This window comes from Pleuronectes platessa, chromosome 13, assembly GCF_947347685.1.
Source record: "Pleuronectes platessa chromosome 13, fPlePla1.1, whole genome shotgun sequence".
NCBI lineage: Eukaryota > Metazoa > Chordata > Actinopteri > Pleuronectiformes > Pleuronectidae > Pleuronectes > Pleuronectes platessa.
In genome coordinates, this window is record NC_070638.1 from 24,580,431 (window position 1) to 24,599,246 (window position 18,816).

The window sequence follows — 18,816 nt, forward strand, 5'->3', positions numbered from 1 at the left end:
TCCACCTCCACCATTCTTATCCTTGCATCAACACTTCAAAGAAACACAATGAGGGGCAGGGAGGAGGGCATAATATAGACCGTTCTTTATTGGCCAGATTTAGCGTGGGGGGAGCCAAAATTAAACAATCCCCCCCTTAATTTGATACAGCCTCTGTGGAACTGCATTTGGAGATCTGAGGGCTCCCTGTTGTGTGGTAGGAGACAGATTGTCAAGACACACAAATAAAAACTGAGATTAGTTATGTCTCTTTGAAGAACTGGACTTGTCAAACAGGAAATCTTATTTAAAGTAACACACTCCAAAGTGTTTGGTAAAAACACAAATAAAAATGTGCACAGTCTCTCACACAAAAATGGACACAAGACATACCTCTGTTCATATCTCATTAGTTTCCTGTTGCCTTGAAAAAGGACAAGCCTATAATCAATTAGTCGTTCTCTCTTCACGTGGCTGTCAATTAGCCTTTCCAGTGACTAGTTATGTAGCTGAACCAGCTTCCCTCCTCTACTTACAACACTGCTTACAACTAATAACCTAATAACAACTCTTGATTAGACATTTATTAGACGGATACATTACACTCTAACTGAGAACATGATGGAGTCCCAATAAAAATACTCATTTGACTTTTGACTTGTGGATTTTACCATAGACGTTCACTTGTGTTTCTTTCAGCACTTATATCTGCATTCCAAGATCTTTCATCTTGCTGCATCTCCTCTAATGGGGAGATTTTTCATCAAGCAGACAGGAAAAAGGCACACATTTAATTGCATTATAACGATATAACAATGCCATCCACATTAAACATTTCATACATAATGATACAGCATATTGACTTGTTAAAATCTTTATCCAACTTGTTCATGTCTTTTTGTAAGAGCTAAACACAAGAGAACAATTCAGGATGTGTTTGTTCTGTAACCTCGTTAGGGTTAGCTCTGTCTACAAATTCATATAGAAACGTATTTACCAGGCAGTGGTCCAGGAAATGCTGTATCTAACACTTTTTAGGCATGAATCATATCAAGGACGAAAAAGTCCAAATAACTCTGTTGCTTTACATATCAACACTCAGTTTGTTGTAATTATTAGGAACCAATGCTTTTAGGAAAGTTGAAAAAAAAACTGTGTCAAAGTTTTAATAAAAACATACTTGAAAATCTATCACAGGATTTTTACTAACATGTTAAAATATTTGATAGACAGTCTTAAATGCTTAAACTAAATAATAAATCCGGATTCAGTGACGGCAGAGCTGAATTTCATATTCTGCATCTAAGAAAGAGCAAAGTGTAAAGAATTAAAAACTGTGTTAAATGTGGGTTTTTGGGGCTAAATATATAGGAAAAGTCATTGTTGGCTTAAAAATTCTAAAACTGATATGATATAAGGTTCTTAATGTTTGTAACAATGATATACTGTGCTTTATAAAAGGTTTTGTGTGCCCCTCAGGCTGCTCTCACACATCAGTGGGTCTCCATGGTTACTGACTTGAAACATATTTTACAGCCTGTTGGAGCAGCTCAGGAGGGTTTCCTTCTTAACTTCTGCCTCTCCTTTCACAACCATACTCTATTGGTCTGCAAGAACAGCAGATATAGTGTCCGCACTGAGGATCGCTTTAAAAGTAATTTGTTTCATTGGTAAGTGGATAAATAGCAGTAGCTGGTTGTTGGAGGCTTCCTGCCGAGTTTGACCGCTCCTGGGTTAATCACAGTCCCTCTGAGGCTGAAAGCTTTCCCAGTCAACACTGGCCACCAGCCACTGGAAGCTCTGGCTTACAGCACAGCCAGCTGGGGTTCAGCTGCAGGGAGAGGAAGAGGCAACTGTTAGATGTATTTTTTAAACCTAATGATAATCACTAAATGTATTCCAATCCGCATATACTGTATTTGCTTGGCCATTTCCATTTAGTCGTATTGTTACCCATTTTATCTATACCCTATGTTTCAGAAGAAAGGTTGGAAGTTAAAAAAAGTTAGAATTACACAAATGTTAATACTTACATTTAGTTAGCAGTGAATGACAGACTAGTTAAAGGGTCTTATCAGAACCAACCTATTAACAGTTTATATGAATTTACATTGTTATACAAATGTACAAAGCTAATTTTTTCCGGTTTTCCTGTAGGCAAATGTTTTTTTTATATTGTCAATCGATAATACCCCCTCTCTTTTCACATTGGCTTTGTTTTTGTACAGTTTACAATGAACAGAGTGATGCTGTTAGTAAGTAAAATTATCTAATTAAGACAAAAGAAAAACGGAAATAATCTTCTTAACAAAAAACTTACTAATAATAATTTAACATTCCTCCACGTGTTAAAAAGTAGTAATTTAAAACCCTCCATTTTTGGAACTTTGGAAACATTTTGGTTCCTTTTAGTTCTTGTTTTACATCTTAAGTCCGAAAACAAACGGTGATTCTTGTGGTTGAAAAAAACACATTAGCCCTAAAAAAGTTATAATGGTCATAGTAATAGGCAGCTTATTTTTCCAATTGTCACAGAAGAACTGGCACTTGTTAAAGAGAAATACGTGGCTCTCACGGGGATTTTGGCTGAAAATGTGATTATTCTGTATTAAAAATACACACAAAGTGGTTTATTCGCAGGGACTTTAAGTGTTTTGATCCGTTTATTTAACTTTGCTGACAGCACGAATCACGCAAGACTGTTTCACTGCAGTATTTAACAAAACAATAAGCTGACATTTCAACAGCAAAAAACTATTTTCAACAGCATGCGGCTTTTGTTTTTGATTGATTTGACGTTCGCATAATGCTGACTTTCTCCATCCCATCGGCTGACTGAAACGGCCTTTTTGTGCCACTTGACTCCGTCTTACACACTCAGCTGCATTTGTCTTGCAAATACATCCCCGCTGCGCCTCGTTCAGACGAGGAAAAGAGAGCAGTCGGACATCAGTGAAGTTCAAGCCAGCGAACAAGCGGAGAGGCTGTTCCATGGCAGCCGCTTTTGTCGATATCAAAACGGAGAGCTGGTGAAAAATGATGCATGCTTTTACACCTCTGAATCCTGGCAACTGACAGAGTGGGGATGTTGGGTAACTTAAAAAAAGCACTCCCCTCCCTGGCGACTGAAGTCAGTGTTGGAGGCGAACAAAGGAGTCACGGTATAACCGGGTTGAGTGTCCTCCAGCGCACGACGGGGATCAGCAGCGCAGAATGCAGGAGATGGATGGTGACGCACACGTACAAACGGCCGTGACCTAAATTAGCATTTTAGTGATTTATCATTTGTGGTTTTAGTCGTAGATTTTTTCAGAATTAAAAAAGAAAATCGACCATTTGTCAGTGCATTAGGGCTGCAGGTTGGGAGCTTTTCTGCAGAACATTTATTTGTGATCGTATGAGGATGCTTTGCTGGTAAAGGCCTGAGCTTCGCCTGAAAAATGCAATAACTAGTTACGAATATTTGTTTGTTCAGGCCTATTTATTTCTTGCTCTTTGTCCACTGCCTTGAAATCTGCGCTGACATCAGCCCAGCCTGGTTCATTTCAATAGCTTTTCAAAGGATCTTAATCGTGAATAGACTGTAATATTTCATGATGGGGCACGCAAAAGCTGTGCACAATGCCTCTCATATCCACTCTGCTTTCAACCGCAACAAAGATCATAGCAAGACGTCTTTGTGGCTAATTCAGTCAAAGGCGCATCTCCCGTGCTCTGGCGTGGAGGTCAGGCCGCCGTGTTCCGTCCACCAGGGGGGTTTTCAGGGGCCAAAGGCAGCCAGCTGGCTCCAACACACCGAAAGAGAAACACACACACACAAGCACACACACACACACACACACACACACACACACACACACACACACACACACACACACACACACACACACACACACACACACACACACATATACACATACACACGCACACATGCCATTCTGTTATTTCTGAGGCCCAAATGCAAATAAGTTAATGCTCGGACTGACTGACTCTCAATGAAGGAAAGATGTTCAAAACAATTCCTGGTTTTAATCAGACAAAGATGACATCTAATTCCTCCAATAAAATCGACCTGAAGGATCACTCACCTGTAACTTTTGCCGTGGTTTCGATATTTGTCCGTCTATTTATGTTTTTTTTCATGTAGTTGGTCTCACTCTTGTCAAAGGTTATGGACAGAAGGCAGAGGAATATGGGCCATACAAATATATCTATTTTATTTTAATTTGAAAATAATATAGAATGAAATAGAACGAAATACAATTTAAGTAAATAATTTAGGGTTAGGATGTTATATGAGTTAGTTTTCCACCAGAATAGAAAGGCAGTGACATTAGGTACATACATTTTTAACTCTAACCAAATGCTCAGCATATATGAGGTACCAGACGGAGAACATGTTTGAATCAATTGCAGTAAAACACACAATAAAAACACCCTACATCCATCTTAATCACTTTACTGTATTATGTTGAGATGCCAATTCAACATATTGTGTGTTGTCCTTGACCGGACACGGGCATTTCTTCATCACATCCCTGTTCTATATCCTAAATTGAATTGATAGCAAACTTATATTGGATCACTATAAATCTATCAGGGGAAGCGTGGCGTCAGGCCGCACTAATGGAATGTTGCCTATAGAATGACACAGGGAGCATTGTCAGACCATCAATCTGGCTGGTCATCGTCACTTCACATATAACCCACGTCTTAAAAATACAAGGAATTGCTCCTGTCTGTTGATTCGACAGATCAGGAGGCTCTCGTGAGGGTGTGAGCTGCAGTCAAGTGCAAGTACATTCAACCTGTGGACGACAGACGCACTATTACGCAATAGCCAGTCGAAACTGGAAACAAGCATTCAGCTTTTACGCATGAATGCACAAGCGCCTGGGATCACAGTTTATGGAGGAATATTATTTTCACTGGAAATTTTGTTGGTAGAATTTTAATTTATATATATTATATGACAAATTATTAGCCATACCAGCATACATACATTCACTAACAGTCCCATATTATTTGTACAATAGAACGGACAGTAGTTTTAAAACACACTATTCATCATTAAGATGCAGAAAAATGTTGCTGTCATACTAATCAAGCTAATTATATTATAGCTTCGTCATACAAGGTCCGTAAAAAGATCAAATTTAGTCCATGTGCACTTACGTCAGCCAAAGTATGTCCATGCGCTTCACGGATATTCGTGCGCAAAAACAACAGCCAAATCCAAGGTTATGCATCTCCGACCAACATCAGTAACATACAGTAACTTCCTTAAACTGCGCGGTCGTGAATGCCATAAAAAATCTAACCATTCTCTTATTATTTTCCCACTCATTCTTCTGTCTATGCCACTCATATTTTCTCAATAAGAGAAGCTTTGCGTGCGTCCCGCACGTGTTGCTGGCGCATAAAGTTGGAGCTTTTGAGAAGTTAAATATCCCGGAAAAAACACAAGTTAGTGTCTCAAGGGCTTCACGTGGACAAAAGACCAGCGCCTTAGCACCATATGCTTAATGGCTACAGCCGTCCAGCCTTTAATAAAGGTAAAAAGTGGCCCTTAAAAGTTGGAAAGGCTCCTTTATTTGAGTTAGATGGAGCACTTGCGCACAAAACCATAAGCGCGCATTGCCATTGACTCGCCCCTTTCTCTCTCTCTTTCAGGAGTCTGGAGCAGCCACCGTCATCGCCCGTTTCACTCCAACATAAGCTTTTCATCACCCTGCTTTGTTCTCAGTGAAAGTAATGCTGCGAATCAAAGAGATGACAATATTTTCCATCAGCTTGGAGACCCAAGACAAGAGCCCTCGAGCTTTGGCAAAAATCAGGGCCGGTTATTCATCCTGTCACTCCGCACCTGTGGTCCCGCATTCAAAGTATACAAACCTGTCCCTATTAACATTAATTATTCACAAACAACACAAAGGCTGAAATAGAGCAGGTTGAAGTCTGTTTATGGCTTCTAAATGTTTTATTCCTCTGAAGATGTGCCCAAAGCTTTTTACTCGCCTTTGCTCGCACCGAGTGCCGTCTCTCTTTCAGCCTTGAGTAGCCCTACAGTTTGGGATTTTACAATCGTAGCATCTGCTTAATCTTATTAATGAAAATATGACACAAAACATAGCGAACAGAAGGTTTGGTAAATCCTTGTAATGAGTGATCAACGCGGGAAACAATAGTGCAGGATGGCTAGAGCCGTATGGTTCCGGGGGCATTTGGGCAGTTTGCTCTCTTGTGGAGAAAGCGCCAGGTGATGGCTAGAAAATCGCCGTTCTGAGGCGGAGAAAACATCAAATCCACCTCCTTTCTCTCTTTGAAAAAAATAGAAGACATAAATTTAATTGGCTTATCAAGGCTCGGCAAAGGCCTCGCTGTTAATTGGCTGGGGGCGCACAAAACAAACGTGGGGACATGTTTAGCCTGGCTGGCCGGCGCTGCTCTTTCAGCCTGGTGTCACGTCATTGAAAATGTGTTTTATTATTGCAAAATGTCATGCTCTACAGTTGCCATATTGTGTCCTAGACAAAGGCTGATAGAACATTAAGACGTGGAAAACGGTGCCAACCCGTCTCGAAGACACTGCAAGGGCCTCTCTCTTTGCTTGCTTTTAGGCAGCTGCTGTCCAGAGACTCAGGCGCAAGGACATGAAAAGAGACAACGTTTGAGCCACCAGGTGCATCCCCAGAGAACACGGCAGAGAGCGTGCCTGTTTAAGCAGGACTTGGAGGGGCTCATAAAGGTGTCATTTAGATTGGAAGGTCACATCTGAAGGGAAATAGCACACTAGAAGGGTGAACCTAGCTGTACCCTCCCCTTGCCACACAGCACCTCCTGCTTCTTCATCTGTCAGTAAGAACACATCAGACACCTGTTGTTTGCTAGCGGTTCACCGCGGCCACAGCTGAGCCATTTTACCGGCAAATCTGTGTTATTGGCAGAAAAATAGAGTTTCATACCTCCACTGATATATAGGGCCTGATGACATTTTATCTATATTTATTGTTAATAGCCTACCATTTTCTTTTTCAGCTGTGGGTGCAAACCAAAACACAGCCACGGATGCATTAAGGTTCTAATCGACGCTTTTCTTTTCTTTTAAAGACATCAAGAGACCGTTATCATCAGGATGACTGCATCGCAAATAACAAATGCCTAAACATAATAGAAGAGAGTCGACTCATTGATAAGCTCCCTGGTATCGTTATTAGTACGCCTTCAGTGGTGAGCAGAGAAAAATAATAACTCATTTTATTATAGTATATTAATGTTACTCCTGCAAGCCCATGGCATTATTATTTAGAGCGTTTCGTCATATAATGTATGTGAAATGTATTTTAAGAGTTAAAGCAGTCGACCTTAACCATCTTTTTATTGATCCAATAAAACCACTATGAGATCATATTAAAAAAAATATCCGATCTGAATAGAATCTTCTTTATTTTATATCATATTTTGTATTATGAATATATAAATACATATTTTAGTCTCAGGGTTAGTAAATAAAGTTATAGTTGCGTAGCTGTTTTCTAGTATTGTATTAGCTTATAAACTTGTTTATGTCCATAGATTTGGAATTTAAATCTAAAAGGATCATTCACGATTAAAGTACAGATAGAATGACAACGGAGATTACAGAAAGTCATATAAACCCCGGGGTTCACCTGAGGCAAACTACTTAAACTGATGGGTTTAATGAACGTTGGAGCACTTTTAGTTCCACCCCGTGGAGAGGGTATTGGGTGCTTTTTACTCAGAAAAGTGGATTGCATATTAGTCGTGAATATGACTGTATCCGTGTTCATCGTGTGATCAGAATTTACCTCAGTTTCTGAGAGTCATCTAAATATATAGTTTTCCATCAACGCACACGCGATATGTTCAGTGAACTTCTTTGCTCTCTGCCCTGTACTGTAGGTATGAAAGCGCTCCGCCTGTCTATATGGTGAATCAGCGGCCTTTGAGCTCAGCGCCGAGCCTTTCTCAACCAAATTACCGCTTGGCGTGGCCCATAATGTCCAGGCCTGCCGAGAGCTGTAGAAAATAAAACCTGTCACACAGTAAAATGGTCGTGTCCTTTTAAACCCTGCCAAGACGGTAGCCGTAGTGACAAGATAGTCGGGGATATTTCAGCCTGTCCTTTACGCTTCGCTGCGACCGCACCAAAGGATGCTAACGCTCTGCGCTCCGCTCTCCAAGAACCATCAACGCAACAAAGACGTTAAGGTGCGAGAAATTACAAAGCTACCACTGTTTTAACCCAATGCTTTGCTGCTGCACAATCAAAGAGGAATCTTCCCTCCTGCCAAAGAGATGAGGTTGCCAGCATTGACTCCCTAACATTTGACTTTCTAATGGCTTTAATGGGATTACATGCTCCTGACGCGCTGGTAATGAGAAGCGGACGGGGGGTGGGGGGGGGGGAGAGAGAGAGAGAGAGAGAGAGAGAGAGAGAGAGAGAGAGAGAGAGAGAGAGTGTGTGTGTATAGAAATATAAGATAACTCACCTGTTGTGTGTTCAGACTTTCAGAATCCAAACATTCCGCATCCCAAGATCGACCTTGCATCCCTGCGTTTCGCGTCACGCCAGTGTCGTGTTTGCAGCTTTTAGGAACGCACGGTCCATATATGCAGCATGGCGGGGGCGGGGGGGGGGGGGGGGGGGGGGGTGTTGCCGCGGGGAGTTCGTGCGGAAGTATTGGAGGGATCCGCTACCACGGGAAAATCTGTCCTGGCAGCAAATGGCTGTAGAGAGCAGCATTCAACAGATTCCCACCATACTGCTGCCTGCGCTTTCAACACATTCAGCTGTTGTTGGCATACAGCGTCTACGCGTTAGCATCTCATCAGCATATTGATGTCACAGCATTAGTTTGTGTTAACTCTCTGCGTCCCCCTCTACTTCTCAGAGTTGGACATCCCTATGCCCATTGGCAAGGAAACACCATTGCAGTAGGCATCATTATGTAGGGGATGAGGAACAACGCAATGTTTCATCGGGGTGTATTTTATAGACAAGCTTAGTTGCAATGTCCAACCGAATATGTTTTTGCTATGATCTCCTGGGGAGGAAAATAAAGGGTACAGGATGACAGGTGATTTGGCGTGTGTTTTCAAAACAGGTGATGTAGATTCAGTAGACTTTTGTTTTCAAATGTAAGATGAGCGACACACAAAAAAAAGCTTGTTTGCACGTATGCGTTTTCAGTTACATTCGTTGGACCTCATTTTAAAGCCAATTTATATCAGTTAAATCTTACATCTTATAATAATTTCAGTTGGATACACAGTTTGTTATGTAGGCTAATAAATAATTAGAGCTAATTAAGGTTCGTAGTGTTTATATATATATGTGTGTAAAGACAAATGGTTAAGGAAAGAAAGATCGTTTTTATCAACAGGTGCTTTTATTTGCAGGTTGTATATAAATATACGAAATCATTGTACAATAGTATAAAAATAATTTAAATTCAGTAGAATTAAATTAAAACATATATTATCACTTGTGACAAAAATAAATACAGGATTGTCAGTTGCATGAATCACAAAGAAATTATCAACATGATAAAAAAATTACACAACTGAACTCTGGTGCTCACATTTTCAAAATTTGGCTAGAAGTGCATGTTGAAAAATATTAACTTAATGAACTTCTTAGTCTTCACATTTACAGTGTGCGTTGTACAAGGCTCATCAGATGGACTGGTAATTGGCCACAAGGCCGAGAGGAGGCTCGTTTTCAATATCCGTGTGGCCCGGTTTGTTGGGCCGTTTTCTCGGATCTTCCGGGGTCCAGACCTTGGTGGTGCGGATTATGTTCTGCTCCCGGAGTTGTTTTTCATCCGACCATGACAGAGAGTGACCGGCCAGCGGAGGCAGCCCGTAGTCCGGGTCGCTTGGAGAGGGAGACCCTGAGGGAAAAGAAGAACATGAACATTAGCCTTGACACTTTTTGTATATCTCTATCTACAAACTATTATTGTCGTCCAGTTTTTGTAGACCAGGACCATGCAGGCTTTTACTAAGTATAAATATAAATGACTGCATTTGTCAAAACTTTGGATCAGAGATCCTTAGAAGGACAACTGTACTAAAAATGTTTTACATAGTTTCGTCATCACTAATGGGACTACACCACATAATTGGTCGGCTTAGATCTTTTGATGGACTTACTTGTTCCCCTGTGACAGATGATAACCTTCTTGGGTTGCACGTGGATTTCAGTGCTGGAGTTTTTGATTGGCAGATCGGATTGCACAAGCTCGGCAAGGAAGTTGATGTAGCCGATGGCGAGCCGCAGAGTGTCCACCTTGGACAGTCTCTTTTCGTAGGGCAGAGTGGGGATGTGGGTGCGAAGACCCTCGAACGCGTCATTGATGGACTGCATACGTCGTCGCTCCCTGACGTTGGCCGCCTGTCTCAAGTGCTGCATCTCTCTGTCAGACCGCATCCGCCTCCTCCGCTTCAGTAGTGGTCCGCCGTGATGGCCCGTCTGTGGGGACAGGTCCGACGTGCTGTCAGCACAGCCGTATGAGAAGGTGGAGGATGAGGAGGAAAAGGACATGTTGCCGATGTCGTAGTCTCCATCATTAGGGGCTGCTCTGCTGCAGTCGTCTTTGCTGTAATAGTCTTGGAAATGACTGGTGAGGAAGTCGACGTCGTCCTCCAAAAAGTCATCAGTGTCCAAGTGTCCGTCTCTTGACGAGTGGTCGGTGAAAAAGTCGTCATCGTCGAAATAAGGAGGAGAGGAGAAAGAGTCGAGTGCAGAGAACGGGTCTAGCACACTGTCCATCTTTGTCTGCGCTGCTTCTTTTCTCCTGTGGTAACAATGACACGCTGTTTCTTCCGTGCTCACTGCTCACGCTCAACACGTAGTTTTAGTTGAGAACCGGCACGCGAGGGTTGTTTATAGCGACATCCATTGTCGCGTGCCGTTCGCCAGTAGAGCCAACCAATCACAGCTCTGTCCGAAGGCGCACCTCGAGATATTTTCCGGGCACACCCCGCCCCCTGAGCTCAAGTCAGCATATGAACTGAGCTGCTTACTCTCCCTTGCTGCACGAGACTCTGTGCACAAATCAACCCTTTAACAAACAGCTCCGAACCAGTCAACAGCTTTATGACACAGACTTATAGACACAATGTAGCCAGCTTACAGACACGTTCCTGACAGTCATTTGTCTATCTGCAATGAAGAAAGTGTCTCTTAAAAAAGACAAAACAGTCGAAATACGCCCAGCTCATAGTGAACTAACTTTCTTTTTGACATATCTGCAGGATGAGATATGGTGACACGTTGAGGAAAATGCCATGCAAAGTGTTTCATAAATGTGCGTGTATTAATCAATAATGATGATTTGAAAGAATTGCAACCGGTCCGATACCTCAACTTTTCTGTTCGTATTATTATGAATTACCAATTGATATTATATGTATATATCTTTCGTTTATAGGCTAGACAAATATTTGTTTTATTTACAGAGAAGAGATTAAAAGTTGAATTGAAAAACTGATACTTCTTGATACTCGTGCAGTTTGAGATCTTAGCTGTCATACAAACGGATTCATGTTAGTCATTAATGCTTAACATGACGAACACATAAACGAGAGTTCAATTTGAGGCTGCTCTTCCTCCAGTGACCCGGTGCTGCGGCGGGTGATGTGTAACAACGCGGTCATTTGTCCCCTAATAAGTGGGTAGCACTGCCGCCATAAACACATTTACCAGTAAAGTGGTCGATGCGCCACTTGTGCCAGCCAGTGCAGCTTCGATAGGGAGAACTGGTTGACATTTAAAGGCACAGTGGTGGGCCTCGGGGCGCGCGCCTCTTTGACACCTCACACGACAAATTAACGCTCCTTGGTATACCAAGAGAAGGCTGCCTACTGGTCTGGGGTCTGTAAGTATGCATCTATTCAGTCCATTGAGTGAATGGGCTCACTTTGTTCTGTCGAGAAAGGGGAGTATTTGCCGGGCAGGCTGCGTGTGCATGCACTGCGTGTACGTGGATAATGGTGTTAAGACAGGATGCTGCCACACGGGCCGTGACCGTGGGAAGACGACCACTTGCGTTCCCATCGCTGGTCAATACAACATGTCGTGTTATAAATGGGGCCTGTGCTGCTGTCTATAATAAAGCTGTAGACCGCGTCCCTCAGAGCAGACACACAATACACAAACATCTCGGTACCGACCAGGTGCTGAACACCACACCAAACACTGACAGGAGCCTGCTGCAGCATCATCAGGAGAGGCCCCCAACTGGCTCCCACCAGCTTCATGTGCATGGATTCCACTTCTTCCTATAACCGAGCCGCTATTTGACCTACAGAATTGCTGCTTTAATAACCCACAGCATCCTTCTCTGTCATCCAGTCATTAATTGGAATAGCCACAAATATGAGGAATATGGTGTCACACTATGACCAATTCCTTAGCATCTTTATCGGTGTGACGACATTTTTGTGCATTGTATACGGTCATTTTTCGCACGCAGACAGAATCTGATACTCAAGTACAGGAGTTTATTTGATTGGAACCAACATGCAAAAATGGGGCTGGGGCTAAGTAAATTAATAAATGCGATCAAGTAATTTACTTACAAATAGTAAAAGACTATTAAATCAAAGTTGATGATGTATTTTTGTTATGAAACCGTTGACATTATAATTGATATGCAAAAGAAACTACTATCACTGAGATGGCGTTAACGTCTGTTGCTTGTAAACAAAACGTCATCGAAAATAAAAGGAATACATTACATGCCACCCATTCAAAATAAAATGATTAAATGAAAAAATTAAAGTCACTTTTGTAGGTCAGGATTTATTTTTAAGAGACAATAAATCCCAACAGTTTGAAATATCCAAATATCGAAATTCAAGATCCAAATTGTCTCTATTTGTTTTTTCATTACACTTTGGATCGTCTTGTTAGTACTGGTTAATGTCAGGGATACATTTTTGGTTCGACTTTCTACAATGAATGGAAGTCAATATAATGTCCTAATATGGATGATTGAGAAAACCTATGTGTGTTCAGCAATGACATGTTAGAAAAGTGTATACCCAACCCCTCACTTTGCTGAAAACCGAATGATAATTCGAACCATGCAGGTTTTTAATGCGCCGTGACTGTGCGCTCCACGCCGTCCTATTGATGAAAGCGCTGTGATTCTGTACGGACCGACCTGCGCGAGCGGAGCAAGTGTTTCGGTTCCCATGTAGCTCCTCGCTCTGCAGCATGCAGCAGGCTGCATGGTGCACACCAGGGGTAATGGTGTCTTATACGGCTGTGTGTGTGTGTGTGTGTGTGTGTGTGTGTGTGTGTGTGTGTGTGTGTGTGTGTGTGTGTCAGGGGGGTTAAGCAGATGAATAAATACAATCAAGTAAATTACTTACAAATATTAGTCGCCTATATGATAAAGTTGATATGAAAGAGGAACTAATATCACAAAGAAGTGGCCTTATCGTCTGTTCACTGTAAGTCAAGCATCATCGATAAAAAAAATAAAATAAGGAACATATTGCATGCCCCCCTTACAAAATAATAGGATTATATAAAAAAAATGAAAGACACTTTTGCAGGTCAGGATTTATTTTAAGTGTCAAGAAATCCCAAATAGTTTAATAATCACGATAGATTGTATTTGTTTCTGCTCTAAATAATACTATAAAGATGTTCAATCTCAATAAGTTTATTAATCACTTTAACACTTTAAAACTAATTTAAATTTAATATGAATACTATATATAGAATTATTTGCCTAAAAAAATGTATCAAATAGGTTTTTTCAGGAAACATTCATTGAACTTATATGAGACCTTTAACATAGATCTCAATTGTTCCTGTTGCACAGAAACCTGAATTTCAAAGCAGCTATACAGTTTCATCTAATTTATGAGACCGCTTTTAGAATTAATTGAATGTGGTGGAGGCTTTTAGATTTTCCAGGTGCTGCCACAGGGTTTATAGGCACCTCGCCTGTCAGGAAGTGGAAAAGCAAAACCTGAAAGTGAACTAACGCTGACAAAATGTGTGGAGCTAATCCTCCCTGGGAGTTATTCAGTGGTAATCCCTGTAATCTCTTTTACAGGGGATTATCCATCTGGATGACAAAAACAAATTAAAAGGATTTACGGAACAGTAATTTAACAACTTGATTAGATGAATCCCCAGCCCTCACCATAATCTTTAGTTGTTTGTCACTTATGGTAGCTGCATTTAATTGATTCTTGGTTCATGCCCTTTAGATTTTTTTTAATAATCAAGGTCAGATTTAAGTGAGAAGGTTCCAGGTAAATGGTAGGTATTTATATGGGCTTTTCTAGACTTGATGACCACTCCAAGCTCTTATAATACAGTATTTCATTCACCCATTCACAGACACATTACATTGCACATAGAGTGCATATATATGCAGCACTTTTCTCTATGATAAGGGGCAATTTGGAGTTTAGTATCTTGCCCAAGGACACTGATCTTCTGGTTAGAGTTCAACCGAGAACCCCTGAGTTGCTAGGTGGAAATATGTTCTAACAGCATTCTACTATCAAATTTTTCTTTTTGTTCATTTTAAATTTTTTAACAGTTATACCATTGAACCCACCTACGGAAGTTGTAAACACTTTCATATGGTGGGTTGGGTTACTGGCCACAAGCGAAGTATTTCTTAAACTGTGACAACACTGAAAGCAATTTGTTGCATGTTCGTATTGAATTGTAGTAATTATGCACAGATAAATACGTGATTTCATAATACAAAATTTGAATTTCTGCTGAGTCATCTTGTGTGTTGACATTTCTGGTGATTATCATGATTGGTTCAACAACTTCTCTACTCAGAGTATATATACAAACTTTGATTGATCTGATCACATGCATGACAATAGGAGAATGTACCAATAACAGTCACCAGTGTCAAAAATTAAGACAATGTACATGCACACTCATGCACCCTGACTTCTGCACCCTTAGTTTAGATTTCAAGAATTTGTCTCACTTCCTGCTTCAAAAAGCTACATACTCACATGTGGTTTTAAGCTGTTTGAGCTGCTGAATGTCTTTGACAGACTTTTGTGGGTTTGTGGGTCCTCAGCAACCTAACAGCACAGGCGAAAAAGGTTCTGCCCTCACACTGATGACTGTTTGATTTTCGGTACAACCAACAATACACAACCAGAGACATTGTCTGGACCAACCAGCACCATAATTTCTTCCCACCAGATAAAATAAACTGTATAAAAAGTAGGTCACAGGATGTCAGTATTCGAGCTGCTGCCTTGGCAGCAGGGAGGCCTGGGAATTCTGTCACATGCAGGCAGGACGCAGACAGCACATGGACAGACTCATGCTGGCCTGGCTTTCACGTCACACAATAAGGTGGATACACACACTGATACCTACATATTTCATATAACAACACCCATAGTCAAGTGTGTTTAGAATTTTCAAACATTTCTGAACAAATAATTACACTTGTAAGTGAAGCCCAAACTTCTGTCTCACACTGTGAGCATCACCTAAGACTGCACCTACCTCTAATGTCGCTTTCAAAGTATAACATGCCTGACAAAATAATTCCATTTAACAGGTAAATAAAATAGCACTAAGGAGAGCGCATATCCACCAAGGCCCAACAGTCCCCCTATGAAACCACATTTAAATTGACTACATCCAGATTTTTATTTTCAGGTCATGCACCAGCCCTCCACAAAATCGAATGAAAATCGGTTAAGTCATTTTTAGCATAATCCTGCCAACAAACTAATTAGAAGGCTTTTCTTAGAGTGCATACCTCTGCCAAGGCTAATGCGTTTTATCATCATGTGCAAGCAGTGTTTCCTGTTAATTATGTAGACTATGGTGGCCTTCCATAATCTAATCTGACCCACCAGAGTTTCATAATGAACCAAAAACGTGTTATAATGGGTACTTCCACTAGTTGATTGTATCTTGCTTACAAAAACAAACCATCCAACAAAGCACAAGCTTAAAAATAAAACATAGAAATGGCATGACTAAATGTTTGCTTAATCTCACATTTCTGAAGATTTAAGCATTTCTGGTTCAATTAGAAGTTCATTGCCCTGCTCAAGGACACCTAAACAGTAGCTGTTAGAGGATAGGGGTTATTTCACCGTCTTTCCCCTGCCAGACACTTCTAGGCAATTTAGAGATTCAGACTCACCATTCCGCCTCTTTAACCTCTTAACAAACACATCACAATTAGACTAACAACCCCCTCCCTTTTCCTTTCTCCTACAAGATGATAAGTATAAACACCACTGAAGGCTATAATATAATCCTCAAAAGTCCTTGAGGGCGCTAGTTTGGGAGAGAGTGGGGGGGAGTCAGTCTGGGGGGTTAACTAACTCATCTGCTGCTTGCTCTAATTGATTTGGGCGTTAATCTGGTGGCTCCTGATTTAGCCAGGCCAATATGTGAAGAGACTGGAGAGAGTTTAGCTCTGCCTGGGGGCTACTAATGACTGAGAGGAGGATTGGAGAAGATTAGACGAGATTTCTCAGCGTCTGGTATGATGAATTCAAAAATATAAAAAATACTGTTTGTCTGCTTGTCTGTTGGACAAGATCTGGTCAGGATCTAGTTTTGCAAGCAAATGTGGACACGTTAACTGCACATTCAAATATTTAAAAGTTTGGGCTTCAAGGGGAGCTTCTGGGGCCCTTGTTTGGCTCCCACGTGCTTGTCAAGGGACTCTGGCCATCTTCACCGGGATTTATGTGGTCTCTTCTACCAGGTATAAGTGTCCTTGCCAGTGTGGTTATAGATCTTGGACTGGAAACAGGTATATTACTTTGTTCTAGTAGTCTCCTGCCACTGTGGGGCTCCCAACACCAACCAGACAACAGGTGCTCACAGGTACCATACTTTTAATTCACATAAATTCAATAAATCAAACATAAATTGTCCTGTGCACAGCCTGGCTTCTTTCACGCACCGGACCAACTCTTGTCAGTAGCACCCTTCTCTGTCTGTAGCAGCTATATCAAATATTAGCAGGGGAGGGATATGCTAACTGGAGTCAGCTGTTGAATTAATGTTTTACCAATGACGTAACATGAGGACAATTCTTTTCTAACCTTAACATTAACATCGTTGAAATTAATGCAAAGAGCGGCCGTTGACTAGTGCTTAGAAAAGAGGGACATCAGACTGGAAGGTTGCTGGTTCGAGGCCACGGACTGGCAAAACATACCTGGACCGGAGGATGGACCAGACCTGGATATGTTAAAGTCCAAGAGGACAGATGGACTATCTCTATGCCACTATCTAAGTGCCCCTGAGCAAGGCACCTTGCTCCCCAAACATCTGCTCCCCGTAATCTTATATAGAAAAACAACCTGAAACACCTTTCCTCCACATACTGTCTGTAAAAAAACTGAATGTTATATTCACAACGATCATTTGAATGTGGATCCACTGCATTCTAGATATTCACTGTCATGGTAGAACACTGTTAAATCTTTTCACCATATTCACCATACACACAAACTTCTTCTATAACCAACGGCTAGTTACTCTGCAATAATGCCATGTGTTTCCTGTCATTTTATAAACAGGGACTATGAAGGAGACCACTGTGCTGACCATGTTCTGTCTCCACTGGCATAGAAGAAAAATTAAGCACATGGTTGTTATCTCAAGTTTATAAAATTCTTAAATGAACTAGAATTCAGCAGAAAGAAAAAGATGAAAAGCTGATGTTGTGTATGTATTTTTGAAGCCCCCTAGGAGACATCATTTCTGTTAGATGATGAGATTGTCTTGTGGATATTGCACAATTATCATTAAAAAAGCTAAACACACAATCAGCTGACAGAATGCACATAGTAGCATGAGATGCATCAGCTGGACTGTATCTTCTATTCCCCTAACCTCATTTATTCTCAATGTTTTATTTGTATTGTATGAGTTGATTATCTTTGAAATTGACGCAGAACACCTGTGTGAAATCAGACTCACATCCATGGCACCGTTAGTCAAACCACATCTCTCCCTGCTGCAGTTGACGCTGTTCACACCCCAGTACCACAGTATCTAAGTGCTGCAAATATATATAAAATTTATTTAAATGTGTGACTGGAATGACACTAAAGGAGCAGTATGGAAGCGTTTTATGTTTGTTTCTGTTATTTTTAACCCAGAAACTCCAAAGTGTTTTTTGGACTCATACACTTCACCCACCCCTCACTGTCATAGTAATGAGTGGATAATGAGTGAATTTTCTATTTTTGGTGAACTATCCCTTAAAGCTAAGAAAATGTTTCCATCATTCCCACCTCTGCATCAGTATTGCTTCCAGTTCCCTCAGCCCTTCCACCAATCCAACCTCCACCTTTGGGCTCCAATGGGGGGGGGGGGGGGTATTAATATTTTCTCATCACTCCCATAATATCTATGTAATCATATCTGGGGGAGCGGAGACGCCAAACACATGTTCTACTTTTGCATCATTTGAATGTGAGTTGTTTGACTGAACTTTATTTGTTTAGCACTTTTCATTACAAGTAACAAAGTGCTTTACAACCAACAATATAAAATTTAGAAATAATCAGAGTAAAATAATAATAAAATAAAGATACAATAATAAAAGTCGTAGACATCAAACGATAAAAGGTAAGAAGACAGATAAAACCGGCAACCGATTATGCTAGTCTAATCTCTTCTAGCAAATTGTTTCAAAGTGTAAACAGTTAGCCAGTACAAGGATGCTAAAACGTATGGTTCCATTTTTGGGATGTGCTAAAAGCCTAGTGTCAGCATTCTGGATTAGCTGTCGTTATAAACAATGATATACGTCCATT

General features: G+C 40.9%; 1 protein-coding gene and 1 long non-coding RNA gene across 2 annotated transcripts; both read right to left on the reverse strand.

The window, feature by feature from the left end:
- Window positions 1–756: 756 nt before the first annotated feature.
- Window positions 757–8,575, reverse strand: LOC128454810 (uncharacterized). Its single transcript, XR_008341648.1, has 2 exons — window positions 8,493–8,575; window positions 757–1,810 (listed from the first exon to the last, which is right to left on the reverse strand). It is a non-coding gene; the product is annotated as an uncharacterized LOC128454810 (long non-coding RNA).
- An 829-nt stretch (window positions 8,576–9,404) lies between these two features.
- ptf1a (pancreas associated transcription factor 1a) lies at window positions 9,405–10,848 on the reverse strand. Its single transcript, XM_053438576.1, has 2 exons — window positions 10,159–10,848; window positions 9,405–9,896 (listed from the first exon to the last, which is right to left on the reverse strand). Exons 1-2 carry the CDS (start codon window positions 10,775–10,777, stop codon window positions 9,679–9,681), a joined length of 837 nt encoding a protein of 278 aa, XP_053294551.1. The 5' UTR covers window positions 10,778–10,848; the 3' UTR covers window positions 9,405–9,678.
- Between the last annotated feature and the right edge of the window lie 7,968 nt (window positions 10,849–18,816).